The sequence below is a fragment of the Canis lupus genome, chromosome 27 (genome assembly GCF_048164855.1).
Source record: "Canis lupus baileyi chromosome 27, mCanLup2.hap1, whole genome shotgun sequence".
In the NCBI taxonomy this organism is placed as follows: Eukaryota; Metazoa; Chordata; class Mammalia; order Carnivora; family Canidae; genus Canis; species Canis lupus.
In genome coordinates, this window is record NC_132864.1 from 24,054,866 (window position 1) to 24,077,314 (window position 22,449).

At 50.4% G+C, this 22,449-nt stretch overlaps 1 protein-coding gene and 1 long non-coding RNA gene across 5 annotated transcripts in view; both read right to left on the bottom strand.

The window, feature by feature from the left end:
- Nucleotides 1-1,275: 1,275 nt before the first annotated feature.
- LOC140619476 (uncharacterized) lies at nucleotides 1,276-3,967 on the bottom strand. Its single transcript, XR_012019360.1, has 3 exons — nucleotides 3,656-3,967; nucleotides 2,554-2,712; nucleotides 1,276-1,416 (listed from the first exon to the last, which is right to left on the bottom strand). It is a non-coding gene; the product is annotated as an uncharacterized lncRNA (long non-coding RNA).
- A 6,390-nt stretch (nucleotides 3,968-10,357) lies between these two features.
- Nucleotides 10,358-22,449, bottom strand: part of UBE3B (ubiquitin protein ligase E3B) — a 53,216-nt gene continuing 41,124 nt past the window's right edge. For all 4 annotated transcript variants that reach the window (XM_072802895.1, XM_072802896.1, XM_072802897.1 and 1 more), the window contains 7 exons: nucleotides 22,202-22,339; nucleotides 21,819-21,884; nucleotides 19,952-20,010; nucleotides 17,163-17,345; nucleotides 16,573-16,684; nucleotides 13,642-13,734; nucleotides 10,358-12,617 (listed from right to left, as the gene is read on the bottom strand). In XM_072802895.1, the coding sequence (XP_072658996.1) occupies nucleotides 12,426-12,617; nucleotides 13,642-13,734; nucleotides 16,573-16,684; nucleotides 17,163-17,345; nucleotides 19,952-20,010; nucleotides 21,819-21,884; nucleotides 22,202-22,339 (843 nt within the window). In that variant the 3' untranslated portion in view covers nucleotides 10,358-12,425. The remainder of the gene's footprint in view (nucleotides 12,618-13,641; nucleotides 13,735-16,572; nucleotides 16,685-17,162; nucleotides 17,346-19,951; nucleotides 20,011-21,818; nucleotides 21,885-22,201; nucleotides 22,340-22,449) is intronic.

Below are 22,449 nucleotides of genomic sequence, written 5' to 3' on the forward strand. Positions count from 1 at the left end.
TTACATGCAATAGTTCATTTAATTCTTCTTTTTTTTTTTTAAGATTTCATTTATTTATTCTTGAGACACACACACACACACACACACAGAGAGAGAGAGAGAGAGAGAGAGAGAGAGAGGCAGAGACACAGGCAGAGGGAGAAGCAGGCTCCATGCAGGGAGCCCGAAGTGGGACTCCATCCCGGGTCTCCGGGATCACACCCTGAGCCAAAGGCAGGCACTCAACCACTGAGCCACTCAGGCGTCCCCATTTAATTCTTCTAACAGCCCATGAAAGTGGTCCTAGTAACATCTCTGTTGTCTCTGAATTACAGGTGAAAGCCAGCCCGGAGCAGAGAAATGGCTTTCTCAAGGTCACACGGCTCTAGGAGGCGGAGCTGGGCTTAGAATCAGGGCTCTACACCCTCAACACCACGACTAACATTTACTCAGCACTCGGCCACATGCTCAGGTGTGCCCCGATGCCATAGTTAACGCGTCTGACTTCTCAGAACCCGCTGAAGTCTGTGCACATATTCTCCGTTTCTCAGGTAAGGACAGTGAGGCTCAGAGAGGTGGGGTCACTTGCTCAGAATGACACAGGATCTGCTGGGCAGATGTGATGGGAGGAATACTCTATTGAGCAATAGGAGAGAAACTTCCGTGTGCACTAAGCACGTACTACTCCTCCCCCTCAACGGGCCCCTTGGGTAGATACTAGTAGCTTTGTTTCAGGTGCAGACACAGAAACTGAGGCACAGGGAGAGAGCCCTTTGGCCAGTGTCCTGCAGCAAACAAGAGGCCAAACTCAGATTTGAACTTGGATCTGCCTCCAGCATGTTCTTACCTCTCCACAGTGACTCACGCTGCCTGGGGGTCTGTCTGTGGACAGCAGCAGAGCTGAGACAAGAGCCCCAGTCTCCGAGTTCCTGTGGAGGGGGGGGCGTGATTGACAGTGAAGTAGGGGTGGAGATGAGAGAGGGTACCCTAAACCTCAGGGGAAGGGACCCTACTGGCCCTGCTGCAAGCTACCTCTCTGGGGAAGGGTGAGAAGCAGGCACCGGTTCAGGGGGCAGAGGGGCAAAAGTGGCCTAGAGAAATGATTGAATAAATGGCAGAAAGGCGTCCAGCTGCCTCAGGACCTAGGGGTGATGGGGTGACCTGTCCCCCACCAGATGCTCCCAAGGCACAGATCCTTCAGCCCTCATCACTGGCCATCTGCAGCACCCACGTCCCTCCCCCCGCAAGCAGGGGCCTTTATTTACGATCACCTTGGAAGGGTCGAGCAGACATATGTTGCTAAGGGTCGTTTATTCTTGTTTATAAAATTTATGGCTTCACCTCGATTACACACTGTCAGAACGGGAAGGATTGGACCCAAAGTCTCTTGCCGCATGACTGCCTCAGACGTGCGTACATCTGTTAACTCCGTAGGAGCTGTAGAGGGAAATAAGGTGGGTGATAGCTCAAAAGCTCGCTGTCCCGTCACAAGGTGTGGGCAGCCCGCCTCCAGAAAAGGCATCCGGGCACATACGTGGGAAGGAGGGGGTCAGGGTCTGCGATGGCTGCGCCAGGTGGCACCAGGACCCTGCCCCCTCCTGGCCATGGCCTGTCTCGGGTGCTCCGGGTTGCCTAGGGGGAGAGGAAGGGCTTGATCCTGAGGACCCCCGGGTCCGGCTGCAGGGCCTGGCAGCTGGAGAGATTTCTCAGCCTGTGACTCTCTCCACCTCCAGGCTTCAGCGGGGAGAGAGAGACACGGTCTCTCCACCGCTGGGGGATCAGAGACAGGTACGACTTTTCGGGAGAGCAATAGGGCAGTGCCTACGAAGCCCTAGAAATGTGCGTCATCATGGCCTGGCCAGTCCGTGTCCGAGAATTTTTCCAAAGGCAACAGATACATCGGTGGAACCAGCAGGATTTTTTCACACCAGTGCTGCTCATTACCATGAAAAACTGGAAAAGGTGTCCAACAATAGGGAGTAAATTGTCAAATAAGGAAAATGTTTAACAATAAGGGGCTGTAAGAAACACAAAACTACTGAAATTGATGGTGTCTGTGTATTTATGACTATGGAAAACTGTTCAACATCTCTTAAGTGAAAAAAAAAGTTATAAAATGGTATAGTATAGAATGACCTAATTCCTGAAAAAGAAATGTGTGGTGTATATACACCATGGGAAAAAATATGCAAGGATCTGTTCCATGTGTTAAAAATACCTCTAGGGGCACCTGGTTGAGCATCTGCCTTTGGCTCAGGGCGTGATCCTGGGGTCCCGGGTTCAAGTCCCACATCAAGCTCCCCACAGAGAGCCTGCTTCTCCCTCTGCCTGTGTCTCTGCCTCTCTCTGTGTGTCTCTCATGAATAAATAAAATCTTTTTTTTAAAAAAAAAAACCCTCTAAATCATGGGATTATGGGTGATTTTAACTTTCACTTTCATTTGTTTTGTTTTGTTTTTTTTTTTGACAACATATTTGGGTTGGATTTGACAGAGGCTTACTTGTGTAACAAACATGAGTGCAAAAGAGAAGAGAAACTGACAATTGCTTGCCAGGCCTGTCATAAATCATCTACCTCTCTTGGGGTGTTTGGAGCCAGGGGAGGCTGCCAGAGCCATGGGGCCCCTCCAAAGTCTAGAAGCCTGCAGGACATGCCCCTGGTTGTTGTCTAAGCCAGATGGCTATCTGGAGTGCAGCTCCTGTGCAGTCTGAACGTGGATGCTTGGCTTCCGTTCTAGGGCAAGAGAGGAGGGAAGAAAACTGACCCTTGCCCCACTGAGGATTGGGTCCGGGGTTGAGGGGAGATAGTCATGCCAGCTTTTCACAGGATGCTCGGGATGCCGGCGTCCTTCTTTCTCCTCTGTTGGTTGCTGCATCTTTAACTTGTATGGGGTTTGAGAATAGACAGAGGACATTTACATCTATTTCGTTATATGGATCTTCACCATGGATTATCACCCCACCTTCACTGGGACAGACTGGCACCCTATCTGGTAAAGTGATGGAGTCCAGCGTGCCACGATCAGCAGGTGGCAAAACCAGCACTTATCCCGGGCCTTCTGTCTCCAAGTCCAGCTTCCTTTCCCGACTATGTTCTGCAGGGACAGTGGGAGGGCTTATCCCAGGGAGAGAAGCACCAATGCTGGGTGATTGGAAGGGGCTGCCTGGAAGGAGCCGGAGGCTGGGTCCAGATCCAGCAGAGGGTGTTGGTAATCCATTAGTGATACCTAGCATGGTTTCCGATGGAAGTAGTGGAACAAAGGGTGTGTAATGGACATTTTGGGATTCCTGGGCCAAGGCCCTCACAGATTTCAAAGAGTAGGGACTCTAGAGGCAGGTATATAGTCTCCAAGCTGTCTGAGCGTGGTCAGACCGTCCCTCCAAGCCGGCTCTAAAAGTGGCTCTCTCAACCCCACGGTCCCTCAAGAGGGCCAACTGGCAGGACAGATTTCCCAGAGCTTTGAGGTGACGCATCAGGGTCATAGATCTCTGAGAACCAAATACTTATAAATCTGACTAATTGATGAGTCAGCCCTGATGAGCTCGCCACCATAATTCAGAATCTGTAATTACATTTCACATTAAAGCATGCAAAGTTCAGATTAAAGCTGGTGAGAAATAGTGTGACACCTCTCATTTCCAGCCCACCCCAGCCTCTGGCACTATCGTCCCCCCACCTCCTCCTGCCAGCAGGCAGCTGTCCTACGGCCAGGGGCTGTCATTCTAGAAGCCACATCTTCTCTCAGTCCTCTCTGGCGGTGCTTCCTTCCTGCTATGCTAGGCACCAGGTCCAGTTCTCCCTGCACTGCTGCATTTGGTGGAAGCAAACACTTCATTTAGGGCAACATTTTGAGTTTATGGTTTGCAATGCCCTCCCACCAAAGACCGCTAAGAACGCACCCATAGTTGAACAATGTCAGACTGTTGTTGAAGGAGAGAGCACACACACCCAGGGAAATGTGGGGGTGTTTCAGGAGGAGGATTTTTCTTTTCTTTTTTTTTTTTTTTTGGATTTTTCTTTTTTTAAAGATCTTATTTATTTATTCATGAGAGACAGAGAGAGAGAGAGGCAGAGACACAGGCAGAGGGAGAAGCAGGCTCCCTGTGGGGAGCCTGATGCAGGACTCGATTCCAGGACCCAGGGATCACGCCCTGAGCCAAAGGCAGATACTCAACCAGATGCCCCTAGAGGAGGATTTCTTTAGCTTGTATTGGGTGCTTTGGGGGGTGGTTCAAGGAAGCAGGGGCAGTTCTCAGGCAGTTAGCTACCTTAATAAATCTTATCTAGAAGGAGGAAGGAATAAATCATGTTAAAGCTGTAATGGCTGGGCTCAGTCGGTAGAGCATGTGACTCGTGATTTGATCTCAGGGTTATAGGTTCAAAATCCACTTGGGTGTAGCAATTACTGAAAAGAAAAAAAAAATCTAAACTCAACAATCTACCTTAAAAAATAATAAAGCTGGGGTTGCCTGGGTGACTTAGTCCGACTCTTGATTTCGGCTCAGGTCCTGATCTCAGGGTCATGTGATTGAGTCGCCTTCTGGGCTCCCTGCTCAGTGGGAAGTCTGCTTGAGATTCTCTCTCTCTCTCCCTCTGCCCCTCCCCCTGCTTACATGCTCTCTCTTCCTCGCTCAAATAAATAAACAAATCTTAAAAAAAAAAATAAAGCTGTGATGGACATGTTGGAGGCTCAGCAGGCATAGCCCCCAACCTCAAGGACCTGGCTTGGCCACCCACCTTGCACACTCACATCCCCGTACTCCATACCCAGGGCATGACTGAGTATTTGGTCTGGGAAGTAAATGGAGTATTCATTATATGCCAGGCGTGGGACATGCCTGAATTCATTTGACCTCACAGCAACCCAACATGGGAAGAATTATCATTGCTTTGCAAGCTTGCAAAAGTTAGGCGACTTGCCCCATAGGGGCCATGGTAAGGAAGTAGCTGGGACCAGATACGAAGTCTAGTCTACTTCCAGACCCCGAGTCCTTGCCACTGCCCTGGGTACCTGAGCAGGCTTTTGAAGTCCTAAAAATGGCAGGAACCATCTCGTGGATATTCGCTATGTTTGGGGACCCCTCATCCGGTCTCTTCTCTTCATAGCCGTGCCTCAATTCCCTTTGGAGTTTGCTTTTCCCAGTGGGATACAATCTCCACGGGGGTCGCTGTCTTGTTTTCAACACACTGGAAATGATCTGATGGGTTTCCTATTAGTGCCTGTCTCTCCCAAAGCCGACCGTATCCTAGTGCTTGGTTAGTACTTGGCACACAGCAGGTGCCTGACAACATTTACTGAATGAGTACACGAAAGAATGACATCTGCGCCTTGCTCAATCTTTTTTCTTTCCCTGAAGAATGCTGGCATGATTGGAGCAAGGATGGGCTCCTGACTGGGGCCGAGCCATTCCTGCCGCGCGTCCCGAAGAGGCTCAGCTGAAGTCTGCTCTCTCTGACTCAGAACTGCCCTGGCTCCCGCTCTGGCTCAGCTCTGGTTCTTCCATCCTCAAAACCTACCAGTAAATCCCTTCTCAGTCTACATAAGGCAGAGCCTGGCTTCTGTTGCCTGCAGCTCAAGAACCCTCGCTGATAGGAAAGCTCCTGATGGCAGCTGGAGGTGGGCAGTTCCCAACTCCCAGTGTCATGGTGTGAATCTGTGGGACAAGACACCAGCTTGTTCACTGGGGGCCATGGTTACAGCCAACCCAGAAGGAAGACCAAGGAACTCTGGCCATTGCTGCGGAAGCAGTGGCAAGCTCACTGTCCTTATTAAGCTGGCTTGAGGGCTGAGGGGTAAGGCCTTCATAGACACCCCAGTCCCAAATGGAAGGGCACTGACCACGTCCTCCCTGGGTCTCTGGCCCAACTGGTGAGGACAGGGGCCCAGCTTGTTGGGAGAGGAGCAATGAACTAAGGAAGTGGTGGGGGTCCTGAAACTCCCACAGTCTGCCCCCAGAGCGGGTCACCTTTCGCCCAGGTATACTCTCAACCCAACTCAGCTTTTTACCTGTGTAGCTGGGGACAGTGCTGTTCTGCAGACTCACCGGTCCCAGTTTTGCCAGGACGCAGGGAGACTAGAGCTCTGGGATCCTCAGTGAGTCCTTAAAGATGTTATAGGGCCTTATCTGCAAAGGGGTGCAATTCTGTTTTCAGCAGTGCCCTCAAGGGTAGATGGGACAGGGATGAGCATCAGATGCAGGAGGGACAGAACGGCCCCGGGGCTTTGCTCAATCTTGAGCCCGTTGTGTAGAAGGCTCTCCCACTCCTCTTCTGTCTGCTTACACTTTGCTTAAGCGCTTTGGAGTGCGGCAAATCAGGGTTCGAATCTTGGGTCTGCCACTTACGGACTCTAGGGCCTAGGACAAGTCTCGTCGTCTCCGAATCTGTTTGTCCAGCTGTGAAGTGGGCACCCTAACAGTGCTGCACCGCGGGAGTGGAGCCATCACAGTACATGCTCAGATATCTCTTCCTTGGTTTAGATATGCCTCTTCCCCCAACCGGATCGTGAGCTCTGTAGGGCAACGGGGGCCGCATTCTTCCCGGCTAGGCCTCCAGCACCCGGCACAGCCTGTGGGTCTACTTGTGGGTGGACAGAAGCAGGCCTGAACACCCTGACAACCTGGCTACCTGGGCTGGCTCCCGGCTGCAACACCCACCAACTCCCAGGCCCATCGGGGGTCACGTGTGCTGGTGACAACCGCCCCACCCTGGGGGACGCTTCCTTCCTGGCAGAGTCCCTGGGGGGACACAAGGTTGGGGGCCAGCCTCTGTGGGGAGAGGGTCATGGAGCCCAATATCTGGTACAGGTGCCCAGAGCGGGCACCATATCAATAGGACAAAGTGTCACTCTGTCATGTGCCAGTCCCCACCCCCATCACCTTTAGGCTCAGTGGTGTGGAAGGCTGGGCGCCGTGCTCTGCTTGTGGCCAATGAGCAGCTACGCCACTCCCAGCCGTGGTGGGACAGCCTCATTCCTGTCCTTAGTGGGCGACGTGATGGGACTCCCACTGCTTAGCACCTCACCCTACGCCTGGCTGCCTCTTCCATCCCAGATGCCTCCCTGCCATCTCGGAAGTGCAAACCTTCTTTCCAGGCGAAAATAAAGGAACGCATTCTTATGGCCCCCTCCCCCTAAACATGGATGACCCCTCTTATGACCCCCAAGTAATGCTTGTCCCATTACCAGAGACGCTTTTTAGGGTGGGACTTACGCCCAGTTTTCAGACGACAGCGAGGCTGGGAGGGTTGAAGCCCCCTCGGCCAGTGGGAGGTGGGGCTAGGCTTGGTGCCCAGGTCCGTGTGACCGCACAGCCCCAAGCTGTCTGTGAGGTAATCAGGAGGGTCATGAATACTGGGAGTATTCTCACTGATGAGGAAAGAAGGCTCCAGGAGTTGGAAACTTGCCTAGAGTCACTCAGCTGACTCGAACCAGTTTTTGATGCCAGGCTCAGGGTCTTACCCCACCTGCCTGAACACCGGGCCCTGGCAGACGACGTGCTCCAACCTTTGCTCCTAAGTGCGGTCTCTGTTGTAGTGCAAAGCTGTCAGGGATGCAGGGCCCTGGGCACCCCTGGACCTGCTGAATCAGGATCTTCCTGGTGACTCGTGGGCATGCGGATGTTTGGGAAGCTTGGATTTTGATTTCCTCTGCAGGCCTCCTTAGGGTCAGAGAAGCAGGGCACATCTTGTGGGATTCCTCCTGCTGTCACTGGGTTTTCTGTCATGCTCTCTTGGTGGAGGGTCTGTAAGACAACACAGGTCCCATCCTGGTCCACCCAAGTCTTTGAGTCTCCCTATGGCTCAGAGACCACCTAACTGCCAAGGGCTGGGAAAACAACAAAAGGAATGTGGGTGCTGGTCCCAGGTGCAGGGAGAGACTGGGCAAAGTGTGTGATGGGAGCTCAGGACATGGCGAGGACCCAGGCGAGGGAGCCAACAACCCAGGGCAGAGGGTGAAGCCCAGCAGGCGGCCTTCAGGATGTCCTGCTAACACTTATGGATGCCTCCTTGCAAGGACTCTGAAAAACAAAAATAATTCCAGAGAGGACATTGGCTAGGTCTCCAGGAAAAAATATGACAACAGTTACACCAGCCACGAATCACTGTCCACAGAGGGCCCGGCAAAGGCTGGGGTGCTCCAGGCCACGCTGCATCGTGGCAACTGCTACTCCTAATGTACAGAAGAGGGAAGGGCAGCTCAGAGATGCCAAGGGCCTTATTGCCGGCCTCACGGCGAGTGAGCGGCAGTGCTGGGGTGCGAACCCAGTTCCAGAGGCTCCATGTCTGCACTGTTCCGTGCCCTCAAAGCCCTGAGGGCTTAGGCTCCAGAACCAGTTGCCATGAGAGCATGAGCTTGCAACAAATATTAGCTCTCATGATCATAACGAGCAAGCGACTTCACTCTGACTCTGAAGATAAGAGAGGCCCAAGGATCCCGTCTAGGGCTCGTGATTGTGTGTGTGTGTGAGGTGGCTGGAGGGCACGTGAGCCTGGAAATGTTCCGGCCAATTCCCCACTGGCAGCGTGGAGGAGGGAGTGTGCCTTTCCGCCATCCTGCAGAAGTTCCAGAGGGAGATCTTGGAGAGACTTCTCCATGGGATTTCTCGCCGCCCTGCTGGGACTGTGGGTGGCAGAAGCTACTGGAGGTTAGGCCAGGGCCTGATTTTTTTTAACTTTAAAATTTATTTTTTATTTTTTAAAATATTTTATTTATTCATGAGACAGAGAGAGAGGAGGGGGAGAGAGAGAGAGAGAGAGAGAAGAGACACAGGCAGAGGGAGAAGCAGGCTCCATGCAGGGAGCTCGATGTGGGACTCGATCCTGGGTCTCCAGGATGACACCCCGGGCTGCAGGTGGCACAAAACTGCTGTGCCACCAGGGCTGCCCCAGGTCAGGGCCTGACTGATGGGCCACGGTCAGCTCCATCTTCTTCTAGTGCAGGGTGAGCAGATGTGGGAAAAGGACTGACCTGGTGCCAGGAACTGAGTAGGGTGCATGTCACACATCGTTCCACTTAATCCCCGCACCCCCTGAAGTGGGCACTGAGATTCTCAGGAGGCACATGCAGAGGCCGACCCCGGGGACTGAGCCAGAAAGTGAGGGTTTGGGTGTGTCCCTGTGGTCCTGAGCTCTCGCTCGGCTTCTTGAAAAAGTGTACCAAATGAACCACTTTTCAGGTCTTTAACTATTCTTATGGATCCAGGAAATAAGTCTAAGGCCTAAGGAGTCCTGGCTCTACTGCAGGTTAGCTAACCTTAGAGATAACCCATCTGCCCATAACCCTGCCACACACTTTTAGCAGCGCAACATTTGCTAAGTCAATAGGACAGATGGGCTGGTAACTTGGCTGCAGTCAGAGACATGGTGGGGACCAGTCTTCCTCCAACTGTGATCCACCTCAATATTCCTAGGCACTTGCTAGTTCTGTCAGTGTACTAAAATTGTCTTCATTTAAATAATTTTTAAAAACCCACTTGTTTTCCCTGGTTATAAAAACTTTCTCTTTGCTGTGATAACTTGTAAAGGCCAAAATGTCACAGAAAGAGGCTTTAGATTTTATAGGTGGGAGTGTCTCACTGGACACTACCAAAATATTTGGGGGAGGTTGACAGTATTCTTCCCATTTGGTGGTATAAACGCTCCGTGTGGGAAGACCCAGCACCCACGAATTCCCCAGATGCCCAGGCATTTTGACTCGTATAAAAGGGCTGTCAGGTTTTTAAGACTTCTTTGCCGAGTCCCAGGATTTCAGTAGGCCAGTCTTCTCCTTCTCCAACCCTCCGGGGACTCCAAGCCAGAGGAAGAGGAAGCAGGGGTGAGAACTCATAGGAGGATGAGGGGAAAAGCTACCTGAGGTGAAGCTGGAAAAACAAGCCAGTTTGAGATGGGTTTTCTACTGAGCATAAGTGTGGGCTGCAGAGAATGACACAGGGCTATGATCCACAGTGATGAAGCAAAGCCCAAGAGACTCCGAAGTGGCTGTAAAATCTGCCTTCGTCTGCTTGAGTCGTGGATGGTTTTCAATGAACACACATCTATTGGCTGTACCCATGACTGTAAAACACAAATCTGGGCTGCCGCTGGGAAGGAGGTGAGAAGGACAAGGGCCTGCCTGGGTGGTGCTGGAGAGGACCTTAGCTTTATCTGAAATGTGTTACCTCTCAAAGCAGAATTGGAAGCAAACAGAACATTGTCGACAGTTACTAACCCTGCTTCGCCGGCGAGACTCAGGTATCTGCTATGTTATCCTTTGCATCTTCTTTCCACCTTGGAAACCTACATGCCCCATGAGCTCCAAGCAGGTGGCCCCTCATGAGCAACCCAGGCACATGGTCGTAAAGCGCTCCTTCTCCGGATAAAAAGCAAAACACAGCCATCATGTGCTGAAGTACAAATTTAATAAAGCCGTTGATCACGTTTTAATCCCTAGGTTATCTATGAACAAAAACAAAACAAAAACCACCCCACAACTTTTTAGAGCCATCAAGAGCCATCAAGGTGTCAATGAACACCAACCATAAAGTACAGATTCAGTGTTTTAGTGCAATATTTCCAGCTGAAGAGAAAAATTTAAAGAAATTACAAACCACACCTCTCCTTGTTGAAAGAACAAATAAAGTTGATGTCAGAACTTAGCAACCGCTCTCTCCATAGCCCCACACTGGCGGATCCTCAGGCCATCAGGGTCAAGACAGAAGCAAATGTCTTTGTGCAGGCTGACAGTCATCTGGGCCCCAGCACAAATGTACAAACCTGCTCAGTGCGTGCATGAGCACACACACATGCTCAGAGGAGGTCCTCAGAGGAGGTCTTCAAAGGAGTCGAGTATTTAAAGTGGCAAATTCATAGAATCAGAGGCTGCTGACAAATTTTAAATAACAAATTCCTGTCTGTCTTTAAATTCCGTGTCATCTTTCCATCAAAGTAAAACATAAACTCTGTTTTCCAGAAGCCTGGGGACCCTACTAGAGCCAGGCTGCGACCTGGGCAGGACATGGCACCCAGCTGCAACCCTCTGATGGGAAGCCATGGAGATCAGTTTCACCCACTTTGCCACCAACATGAAGATTTTTGCCGGAGGGTGCTTTGCTGCTCGGTAGAAAGCTGCACACACCCCCAGCCGGCTCCACAGAACAGAGGAGGGACCAGGTACTCCTGGCTTTGATCTTGGGGATGCAGGAGGAACTTGATGGGAGGGCGAGGGGTGATGGCTGTCAACATAGACCACAGACACGGCCTCTGTCTCAATTCCCTGGATCTAGGATAATGTTCTCATGATAAGGGGGAAAAATGAGGGCAAAGGAGCACAATGGGTTGGAAGAGAAAATGAAGTAAAAAAAACCAAAACCCCAAAAAACCTAACCCAGAGTCTCCTCGGCCCTTTGAGCTTCTGTAAGTATGAAGGGCTCCTGGTGCCCCATGCTGAGGAAAAATGAGTGGCAAGACCCAAGTTTCTCAGGATTTTCCCATCAACAGAGGAAAGCCAATGCCCGGCCGGGCTGGGTGACTTGGCTAGTGTTTGTTCCTTACTAAACAATGAGCAGGGCAAACAAGCAGGGGAGGAAGGCAGCTGCCCCCTTAGGAATCAGCAGGCTTTAGGGAAGAGCCAGCACCCACTGGAAACGGACCTGCTTTTAAGGGCCAGTGGGTTTTTTTTTTTCCCCAAAGCCAGAGTGCCAATGTGAACAGACGAGACGGGATCAAGCCAGTGGAGGCCTCCTGGCAGCTCAGCCTGCTGAGGACTCAGAGCTTCTGAGGTGAGACGGGAGGAGACACTGCCAAGTGTGGAATGCGTGGTTTCAAGGTGGGGGCAGTGCCCCAAACTTCCTGGGCTCCACAGGCTTCCTGGCAGGCACCTCTGCTTCCCTGGGGAGCAGGTGAGCCTGACTATGTGGAGAGAGGCCGCTGCAGACGGGACAGAGGCAGAGACTTTGTCGAGTGCATAGAGGCTTGGCCAGCCCTTACCTGAGTAAAGAGTTTTCAGAGACGGAAGGAGAGCATCTCGCCCGTAGTGGGCTTTGTGCATTTAGGACCGAATCATGAAAACTGCTCTGGACCCTTGGAGTTCCTGGGACTTGTTCACGCACAGCTCATTCAGAAAGTTAAGGAAAGAAAAGACTCACCAGAAAACCAAACTATCAAGAGGAGAAGGCTCTCTGTGGTCACTGGCCTGGGCTTTAGGCCCCAGAAAGCAGGAGAAAAGGACCAGCGCTGGTGAAACCTGGAGGTTTATTCTCAACACCCTTCCCATCAGTGTCACCTGGAGAATGCTATGTAGTCGTCACGTGCGTCCCAAGTTGTTGAGGCCACAGGGGAGTCTCATGGCTATAGAGAGTAAGAGGTCACCTGGCTTGTTGGTCACCCACTCCCAGGGCGACGCTGTCCCCCTGGAGCTGAAGGTTCCTGGGCTCCCAGGAGCCAGCCAGGGAAGGTGATGGGAGTGAGGGCTAGGAGAGTTCGAAGCCCGTGTTCATGCTGATGGCGTACCTCAACTTCTCCCGGAGAACGCTCTTCTTGCTGTAGTTGGGCAGCTTGAGCAGGTTGAAGCAGGTGGAGGAGGTGGGCAGCCGGCCACCTGGCTCCCGCTTGCGGATGGTGAAGAAGCCCCGGAGGACACTGCCCAGGGTGTCCCCAGTGTCCTGTAAGCACACACCACAGCCTTGGTTGGGAGGCACCTGGCTTGGGAGGCACCTGGCTTGGGAGCCAAAGTGGGCGACCCAGGGGAGGACCTGGCTAGCCTTCGGGGCTGAGCAGAACACCGGGCCGGTGAGTGTGCCCCTAGCTGCCTGAGGCCAGCCCACAAAGGGAAGACAACTGGTCTTGAGTGGTGAGTGCACAGAAGCAGCCCCAGCGGCCCAGGCCTGCATGGGGGACTGCTGTGTTAGCTAAGTGCTCAGAAAGGGGGCCTTCGGATAACTGCCAGTTATTGGTTAACCAATTTTCAAAGAGCCAGACTACTGCAAACATACTTTAGGTACAAAAACACATCTAAATGCAGCCTCCCATTGCCTCTTGCAAATGCCGTAGCCCACAGCAGACTATAATATGGGGCAGCCTTCCTTAAGTAAGGGGGCTGAGGGTTATCCAGAGTCACATCAGGGACCCGGAGCCCAGGCTGCAGCATCCTGAAAGGCAGCTAGGCTCAGAGGCTGCTGGGTTTTTGCAGGAGGGGGAGAGGGGCTGAGACATTTTTAACAATGGCTACTATTCGAGCACCCCTTCCACAACGTATGATAACCCGAGCCATTTGTTCTCCCTTACAGGTGAGGAAATGAAGTGGCTGGCCAGACATGAAGGAGCAGCAGGTGGAGGGCTGGCACTCAAGCTTTGCACCTGCCCCACTCCTGAGCCAGTGTCCGTATCACTCTCCCACACAGCCTCTCAGACCTGGAGCCCAGGCCAGCCCATCAGCTACTAAAACCACCCCAGGTACCTTTCCTGAGGGAGTCAAGAGAAAGGGCCTTCTGAGAGGACTGAGGCCCCCGAGTAGCCCGGGTCATCCTCTACGGGACCAACTGTTCCCCTGGCTGGAGGACTGTGGAACCTTCTCGCCTAGAAGGTGCCCCACCCTGCCCTGTGGACACAGACTGGGTGAAGGCTCCAGCCAGGGGGCACAGCAAACCAGCCCCAAGAGCAGCTGATGTCCCCCAGTAGTGGCAGTACCTGATCATCTGACACTTCGACACAGCGGATGGAGAAAGGAGGCTTGAGGTAGGCAAATCCCAGGAGCGGGGGCCTGGAGCAGCTGGTCACAAACTGCAACGCAAAGCAGGTAGGGGGACAGAGTGGGGGTCTCGTTCCCTCAGCAACAGGCTCCTTGCAGGCGAGCCACATTTTCTTTTGCTTTCTCCAGTCACGGTATGACAGGAGGGTGACAACTGGTACACATCTCACGTCTCTCTTAAGGGCATGGCTCTTGAAGGTTAAAACCCATGAAAACCCCACCAGTGGATGTGACCAGTCACTGGTGTGTGTGGAGAAGGTGCAGCTGAAGAGGTCCAGGGAACTGATCTCCTGTGGGACTGGCATGCAGGTCCCTGCTTAGAGAGATACCATGCACGCAAGCACTGGGGGTAGGGAGACTTGGCACAGGAGAGAGGGTGTGCAGGTGCATTCCCCTGACCTGGCCTGCCAGCTTCACAGAGCAGTTTCTGTGAACCTGGCTCCTGGGGCCTCAGCATGTGGACAACAACCCAGTCTCCAGCGCCTGCAAGGCTGAGGGGCACACCAACACACCCAGCACCCGGAATAGGGCCTGTGGGCAGCCAGCCATGCTCCCTTGCTAGACTCTTGGGATGCCTTGCACCTTTCAGATGGCAGCATCTGTTATCTCCTCACACATGATAGCTCATGTCTGCATAGAGGAATCGGAACAATTTAGAAATCCAAGTGATAAACCATTTACTTTTTAGAACTGAACATCAGCTGAAAAAGGCTGTCCCTTTTCCAAGGGATGCATGGACCCACTACTCACACTAGGCTGTGCTTCAAAATTCCACGGCAAGCTGAGTGTTTGGGTCTTAACATAAATACTACCATTTAAACTGTGTTCTAAATGGCAGTGAGAATCCTGAGGGCATCCAAATAGGTTTCAAAACGCATTTTAACAGGTTTCAAAAACCACTTTTATACAAAGTATTGATGTTACTATCTAGTACATTTTATCTCCCACCAGCCAAAGCACAGCAGCAGCTCCTATTAAGAAGGCAGGGCTGAGCACTGTGCTGAGTGTTCTGGGACCTGGCCTCATCTAATTACTCCAGGGAAGCGTGTGATTCGTTTTTTTTTTTTTAAGATTTTATTTATTATTCATGAGAGACACACAGAGACAGAGAGGCAGAAACACAGGCAGAGGGAGAAGCAGGCTCCATGCAGGGAGCCTGATGTGGGACTCGATCTCCGGTCTCCAGGATCACAACCTGGAGCTGAGCTCCAGGCTGAAGACAGTGCTAAACCATTGAGCCACCCGGGCTGCCCGATACGCTCTATTTTAAGGATGACAGAGCCAGCAGAGCCAGTGCCTATCCCAATTGAGGCTGCTCAGACCTACTGCATGCCACAAGCCACAGCTAGTCAATGGAAGGAGTAGTGCTTTCACTCTCCTGGGACAGGAAGAACAGAGGGCATAGGAAGCTGCCATCTGCTATTGTTACATCTAAAGAATGCATAGTCAGGCCCACTCCTGTATAAAACTTGTGTCTTCCACCTGACGCTGGGGCCTGTCTGAAGGAACCGCAGGTCTGGCTACCAGCTATCCAGAGACACAAACATGCCTGCTGTGTGGGAAAGACGGTACACAGGAGACACTGGCTCTCTCTTCTTTCTAGGAGGGGCAGGGTGAGTGCAGTTTTACAGGCTGCAGGGAGGGTTTTGCCTATACAAGAGGCACTGCTGGAAAAATGGAATTGATTCTCTTAAGAATCAATTTCTGGAATTACGTCCACCTGCCTACCCCAAGTCCTTTAAAACCTGTAGGGATGACCCAGGAATTGCTGCATCTGTGAGTGGGGGGCCTCCTTGATGGGAATGACCTCTCCTCAGAATGAAAATCCAAAGAGAAACAAAACCTACTGCCATTTCAACTGGTGGTGATATTGTTTGTGTTGTTTTAACAACCAAGGTCACTGAAGACCATTCTAGAAACCCAAATGTCCAAAGGAAAATATTTCAAGGCACTTAAATTTACTCCCAGAATATGGTGACACATTCATGATAAAATACCAAATAGAAGAGCAGGTGGCCAAGTGATGATTCCATCTTTATAAAAATACACAGGTAGGTAACACATACACAGACAAGTATATATGTCATCCAGGGTCCTGTAAGATGTTTTGTCAATGTCAGGCATGGGCACCAACACGGTGGCATTGGTGAAATGTTTTGAACTTTTACAACCTTAAAGACACTGGTATGAAGGAACTGGTTAACTGGTTAACAGAGTGGCTGCACTCTGTTTGCAAAAATACACATTGCTATCAGCCTACTCAATCATGCATGTTTTCTTGGCACATTGTATGTGTTCATGCTTCACACTACTGAGGAAAGGGGTACACAAAGGCAGTCCCTGGAAGGTAGGAATGGAGACTGTGCAAAAGTTTGCTTGTCTGGGGGCACCTGGCTGGCTCAGTCAGTGGAGCATGTGACTCCTGATCTCGGGGTTATAAGTTTGAGCCCCATGTTAGGTGTAGAGATTACTTAAAACAAAACAAAACAAAACAAAACAAAAACCTTAAAAAAATTCTGCTTGTCTGTGTTTCGAGGTAATGAACACCATTTACTTCTGTCAGGAAGGAAAAAATGGGATATGAGCAAGGCTGGCATCAGTGAAGGGGAAAGCAGAGTGCTGAGCTCAATGGACTCAGGCCCATGCAGGCTAGTTTCTGCAGAGGGCTACACAGCAGCCTCCTGCTGCACCTTGAGCCTGTCTGTTTGCTGCATGACCTACCAGGTAGGGTGGCCTCTGGGAAAGTATATGCTGATGATATGAGGTCCTCTTGATCATTTTGTTTTTCCCCCCAATGTAAATGCTTACATCAAGTGGCCTCTAGGTTTAGGAGAACATCTATGAACACACATATAGGTAACATAAAATACCTTCAGAAACATTGCTCTCTCGTCAGGTGTGAAGTCGGAGGCCAGAATATCCCAGAGCCAGATGATGACTCTGTGACTTCCGTGAAATCCACCGTAGTACACCGTGTGCTTCCTGAAAACAGTGCAGACGAGGGGCTCAGTCACACATTCCAATGAGTGCTCACAGAACCAGGCAGCAACGGAATTGAGACAAGTGGCACAGCGAACCCTGGCAGGCAAGGGTGATTTCTAACTTCTCTTAAAGACACAAGGTCATGCCTTCATAACCCACATCCCTGGAAGCTACGTGAGTGGGGAGCTCAAGAACTGACCCTGCTATTCCCGAGTAGGAGCCAACAGGAGCTCCTATGCTGCCATTTCCCGGAACTCTGGAGAGCCCAGCACTCCTTGAGACCTGCTTAGTCTCTACTTCTATGTCTCTCAGGAAATAAGTGGTTGAGTTTTTATTCCAGAGCAATTCACCTGGTGATCTGGGAGGAATACACTTGGGGGTGGGCTCCTGAAACAAAAGGAGCCCAGCAAAGGAACAGTTTGCTTTCCAGGAGACTCAAGATTTCACCTCCCCACCTCCCACCTCACTGGCTTCTTACTTTAAATCTTCCAGATCAATCTCAGCATTGTCACCGGAGATGAGACGCTGTAGCTCAGGGGTTGAGAACATCCGGGTCCATTCGGGCTTGATAATGGAGCGGAATCCACTAATGAGGGCAGCTGTCTGGTTTTTTATTTGAGTGTGCATCCGAAAATGTGCCATCAGATGGATGTAGCTAATCCTGTTGCCGACAGGAGAAAACAATGGGAATTAACAGGTCAGGCTGGGCTGTTACCAGCGGCTGAAAGAGGAGTCCAGTCATTTCTGGACCACTTCACAAAAACACAAGTGGTACTAGGGTGTTTCACCAGAGCTATGATGCTGATGATGATGGTGATGCTAGCTAACCTTTCTGAATGGCATGCTGGGTGCCACTGTGGTATGCACCATGCATTCAACGGCATTACTTCATTCACTCTTCCCCTAAAACCGGTGGGTCAGACATCAGGGAATAATCCACTGTACCAAGAACCCAACTGAGATATTCTCCAGGTAAAGAGAAGGTTTTTCTTCAGTACAAAGGGTGCTTTTTGGACTTTTATTTAATTTCATCTGATTAAGAGAGAATTCAGTCCTCCAATAAGTTTTAAAGTGGAAAAAAACTGATTTCATGATGAAACCTCAATCAAAGCCTTGCTAATATGGACCAAGATTCCAAGCCATGAAAAGCCTGCTGGAAGTTGTGACCAAATGCAGCTGGCTTACATTTAGGTTCAATGGGGAAGTCAAGAGTGCTAACACTGGTTCCGAGCAGATGATCCTTCTTTCCTGAGCACCAAAACCTCATCTACAACTGTATAATACAATGCAAACCTTTCAAACACGTTAAAGCCAGCCTTTAGCCAGGCTAGTATTGCTGATTTCTTAGCAAAGAACCTGAGCCCAGCCCAGGTATAACTCCCCAAATCCCAAATTAGCAGAGTCCAAATAAAAATTTTACCCCACAATGCTCAGATCTGAGTTACTGACCTTGAAAATGTGCCTATTTAAAAAAATGATTCGGCAGCAGACTCGCACACTGAAATGCTTAAATAGGATTCTCTCTCCATTATTGCTACTCCTGTCATGTACACTTTGAAGCAGGTTGCTGATACCGTTGCATTTTATTAAAACCTTCCCCACTTAATGGCCCCCAGAAAGTGCAGATCAAATATCACCCCTAGGGCAGCCTGGGTGGCTCAGCAGGTTAGTGCTGCCTTCAGCCCAGGGCATAATCCTGGAGACCTGGGATCTAGTCCCACGTTGGGCTCCCTGCATGGAGCCTGCTTCTCCCTCTGCCTGTGTCTCTCCCTTTCTCTCTCATTCTCTGTGTCTTTCATGAATAACTAAATAAAATCTTTAAAAATATATATATATCACCCCTAAAGAGGGCAGAACTGGCATTTCAAGGCCTTTTAAGTCCATCTGTCCAACTGAATCCCCTTGCTCTTATGCTAAGCTTTTTGTTGAGAATGTTTAAGAGTTTGTGAAGCAGCTTTCCAGACAGGTCTCCTGGCAGGACGGGAGTCTCACTCCAGCACAGGCTGCAATGACCTGCTGCCTCCGGCTGTGATCTTTGCCCCTTCTACTATCACCCTCAGGCCATCATGCCTAGCAAAAACACAGCCCATCTGGGGGTGGCAGGCTCTATGTGACATGTCACATATCTGACACTGGTGACGTTCACTGTTCTCATCTATTAATACCCCCTTCTTTGGGCCAGACATCCTGAAAGGTATTTTACATGCAAGACCTTATAGAAGCTCTCCGAAGGGATGGTTCTAGGCACACGGCAGGCAGCAACAGGATACGCCCCTCCTCTGACACCCCCAGGCAGCACCTCCCAACCTGAGCTCCCGGCTCTTTTCTCAGTTGTCCAACTAATGCCCTGTAGCCAGGAGTCAAAACTGGTGTCTTTCATCCAAGAGGAGAATCTGGCCTATTCTTTGGACCACAGTGACAGTCTAAATAAAAGCTCCACAAGCATGCAGGCTGACCCAACCACCTGAGCCGAGAGGGGCAGGATGTTCAGGAACACCAGGCTGCAACGTGCATCTGATCCAAATGACTCACCAGGTGGGATTGAGCACTCACTTGTCACTGGGAGAGTGATGCTCAGATTAACAGTTCAGATGCTCAGCTGAGCCTGGCGGCAGGAGAAGATTGATAGATTGACAAAAGGGCCAAGATCTACTCCTCATGCCAGGTTCTACTGTTTTAATTAGGTGAGAATAGTGCAGGTGGAGACAGTGCATTGAGGAGTTTTGCTTCTCGGGACCAAAGAGGTTGACATTTATGATAGATTTCTAAAAGCCTGTTATCTGTGACAATGGCTGCCGGGCCTCAGAGTCTCCCCACGTCTAAGGACCTGTCTGTGGCATTTGAATTCATCACTGTGTCTTCTCAAGAACAGTGTTTTATACAACTGCCACATGCTATCATTCCAGAATGATCTGCCCCTCCAAGGTATCTTTCCGCCTCTGTGCCCTCTGGGTTCAGGACTACGTGCTTGAGCGGCTCAGAATCCATTTGTCTGCATCTTGAGCCATCATTAAATCCCTAGGAACACTGTGGCCTGGGTGCCTCTGACCTTAGATGTGCTGCTGCAAAAAATAAATTGTCAATTCTTATTTTGCAAATCGAATTTAATACAATTTTGGCCTATGAACTGTAACCAGTAAATTCCATTATGATATTTATGGCCTCTTTCTACTTCAATCTATCTTAATAAATTCTCAAAGTAAGACCAGAGAACCAGAATGAAGTCTTTTCAAGTGCTGACCTTAAAAATCTAATTGCTATACTCACTTATTTTCATTCGTAACAGGAATGGTCTTCCCTCCAGGAATCAGTTCATGGCAAACAAGCTGGGGGAGAAGACGGGGACCAATTACTCGAGAGAATTCTAATGGGGAAATAAGGCTTCCTGAAGATGAAAGGGCCTGATGCCAACGTCCATAATAACTACAGAATGAAGACGGAACATGTTTGGGAATAATCATTTTCACAAGAAGCCAGGGCTTAAATATCAACAAGCAGACCTAGCACAATCAATATGGAAGGTTTTTTTCTCATTTGATCCTCATTCAGACATTTGTACTGAGGCTTCAAGATGCTGTGGAAGGGACCATATTAGCATTTATGAGCACAGTATGACGGTTAAATAAATGTTGGTACAATCGTACCCTGGAATGTTGTACAGCTATTACAAAAATATGATGAAAATGTGTATTTGCTGAGAAGGTGAGGAAAAAAGATTATATAATAACATTAATGGTATGATATGATTTCTGGAAAAAAAAAATTATGTACAAGCCCAGGGAGAAAAGTCTGAAGAAAAACAAACCACATATTAACAGTGGTGTTCTCCTGGCACTGCCACTGAAATGGGTTTCTTCATCTTTGTGCTCATCTTATAGCTGAATCTGTGATTATTTAGCAGTTTACATTTTTATTGTCAAAAGAGAAAATTATCAGGAGGAAGGTTCAAAACCTGATTAAAAATTTGAAAACCATAGAATCAAGCATTTTCCCTCAACTTCAGGACTTTCTGGGGGTCACCTAAAAATCAAAGAATGAAAAATTTTAAAGCTTATTTTAACAGAAATTCTATTAATAGAATATCCTGGGTCTCTAATGATGAAGAAAGGAGTGATCATGGCCTCTAGTCCCACCGCTGGCAACACCTTGGGGCAACTGGAGGATTTTAAAGCTGGAAGGGCATTTGGCAAGCCCCCTACTTCGTGTTTCCTGCAAAGGGCTCCAGGGAGTGCCTTGTCCATGTCCTATTACTTGGAGAAGTGTACTGGGGGAAGGTGGAGGTCAGCACAGCTACACTACATTCCTCCCTCACAGGCTCCTCCTCAGAGTGTTCACACACCAGTGTGCTAGGGGCTCTCTGGAGAGTGGGGCCTGCAGGCATTCATAGAGTCACACTGGTACTTTTGTACCAGTCACACAAGGTACATTTGTGAAACAAGAGAATTGGGGCTCGGGGAGACTGAGTGACCTCTCAGAAGTGATGCAGGCTTGGCTCCAAGAAGCCAGTTCTGCACTACGAAGCTCCAGGTTGGGTTTCTCCCAGTCTTCAGGCTACAGAAGCACGGAGGCTCAGGCAGGTGTTTGCTGGGACATAACTGGAGGGTGCTGAGGGCACTTTGGGGAAGAGCCAAGACAAAAACTATGGGAGGAGACTTCTCTGCTACCACAGTGTCCAGGATCTTTTCTTCCTGCCCCGCTCTTTATGATAAGCAAGAGCAAGGACTGGTTTCTGTTCGAGGCAGTTGTCGGGTGGCTTCTTCCCCTCTCCAAGTCACAAGCCTTGGTGTGTGACAGCTAATCCTCACCATGGCAACGAAAAGCAATGTTACAAATGGGGAATTAGAGCTTCCATCAGGAATGACCTAAAGTGCGATCTAAGCAAAGCAGGGTCTCTGTGGGGAGCTCTCCAAGGGCCAAGCAGGCAAAGGCCAGGTCAATTGGGAACAGAAGGGGGAACGCCCCCTGCCCCCCTTGCTGGGGAGGTAGGAGTAGGGGGATGGACGAGGGAGCCAGACACAAAAGGACCGCCAGCCTCGGTTTGCAGACCTTCCGGGGAAAACACCAAGAGTGGGGCAGGTACCAGGAAGCCAGTGGAGGGCAGCAAAAAATTGCTCTGCCATAGAGGCCAACTTACCTGACCCATAACGTCCTCGTCATATGACAGAGTCAGGCCCAGGTCAGCGATGTCCCCGTCGTACCGCTAATGCAACAGAGAAGAGGCAAGTGTTGGGACCCAGGAAGGCCATATCCTTGAAAGCTTTAACACTTCCTGTCCTACACAGTGCTGCATGGGCAGGACCGCTATGGCTGCCACCCAGCCTGAAGCAAAGGGAAAGGCCACTCGTCACCATGAAGAAGTAGGAATGCCCAGAAGGGGACATAGGGGCCTATAGTGGCTACAGAGCAGCCCCTGTGGCATAGCAGGAGATTACCTTCTAGAACGCAAGAACCCTGAGGCCTTCACTTCACTGAGTTTACGCCAACCTGCAGCTAAGCCCTCTGCCATGCCACACTCACCTTAATGGACGTGAGGTTTTTATAGAACTCGGAGTCCAGTGAAGGAAGCTCATCCACAGAGCTATAGAAGATACTGTGGTGGTGCCCGAGCAGCTGGCTCAGGAAGAAGGATGCGAAGGGCACGTCTACCACAATTCCCTGTGAGAGGAGACACAGAAGCTGGCTGTCTGCCACGCAGGACCCCATCTCAGTGTCCTCGTTGGTGTGGCTTAGGCTGCAGAGGGGATCCGAGGGCACCAATGACACAT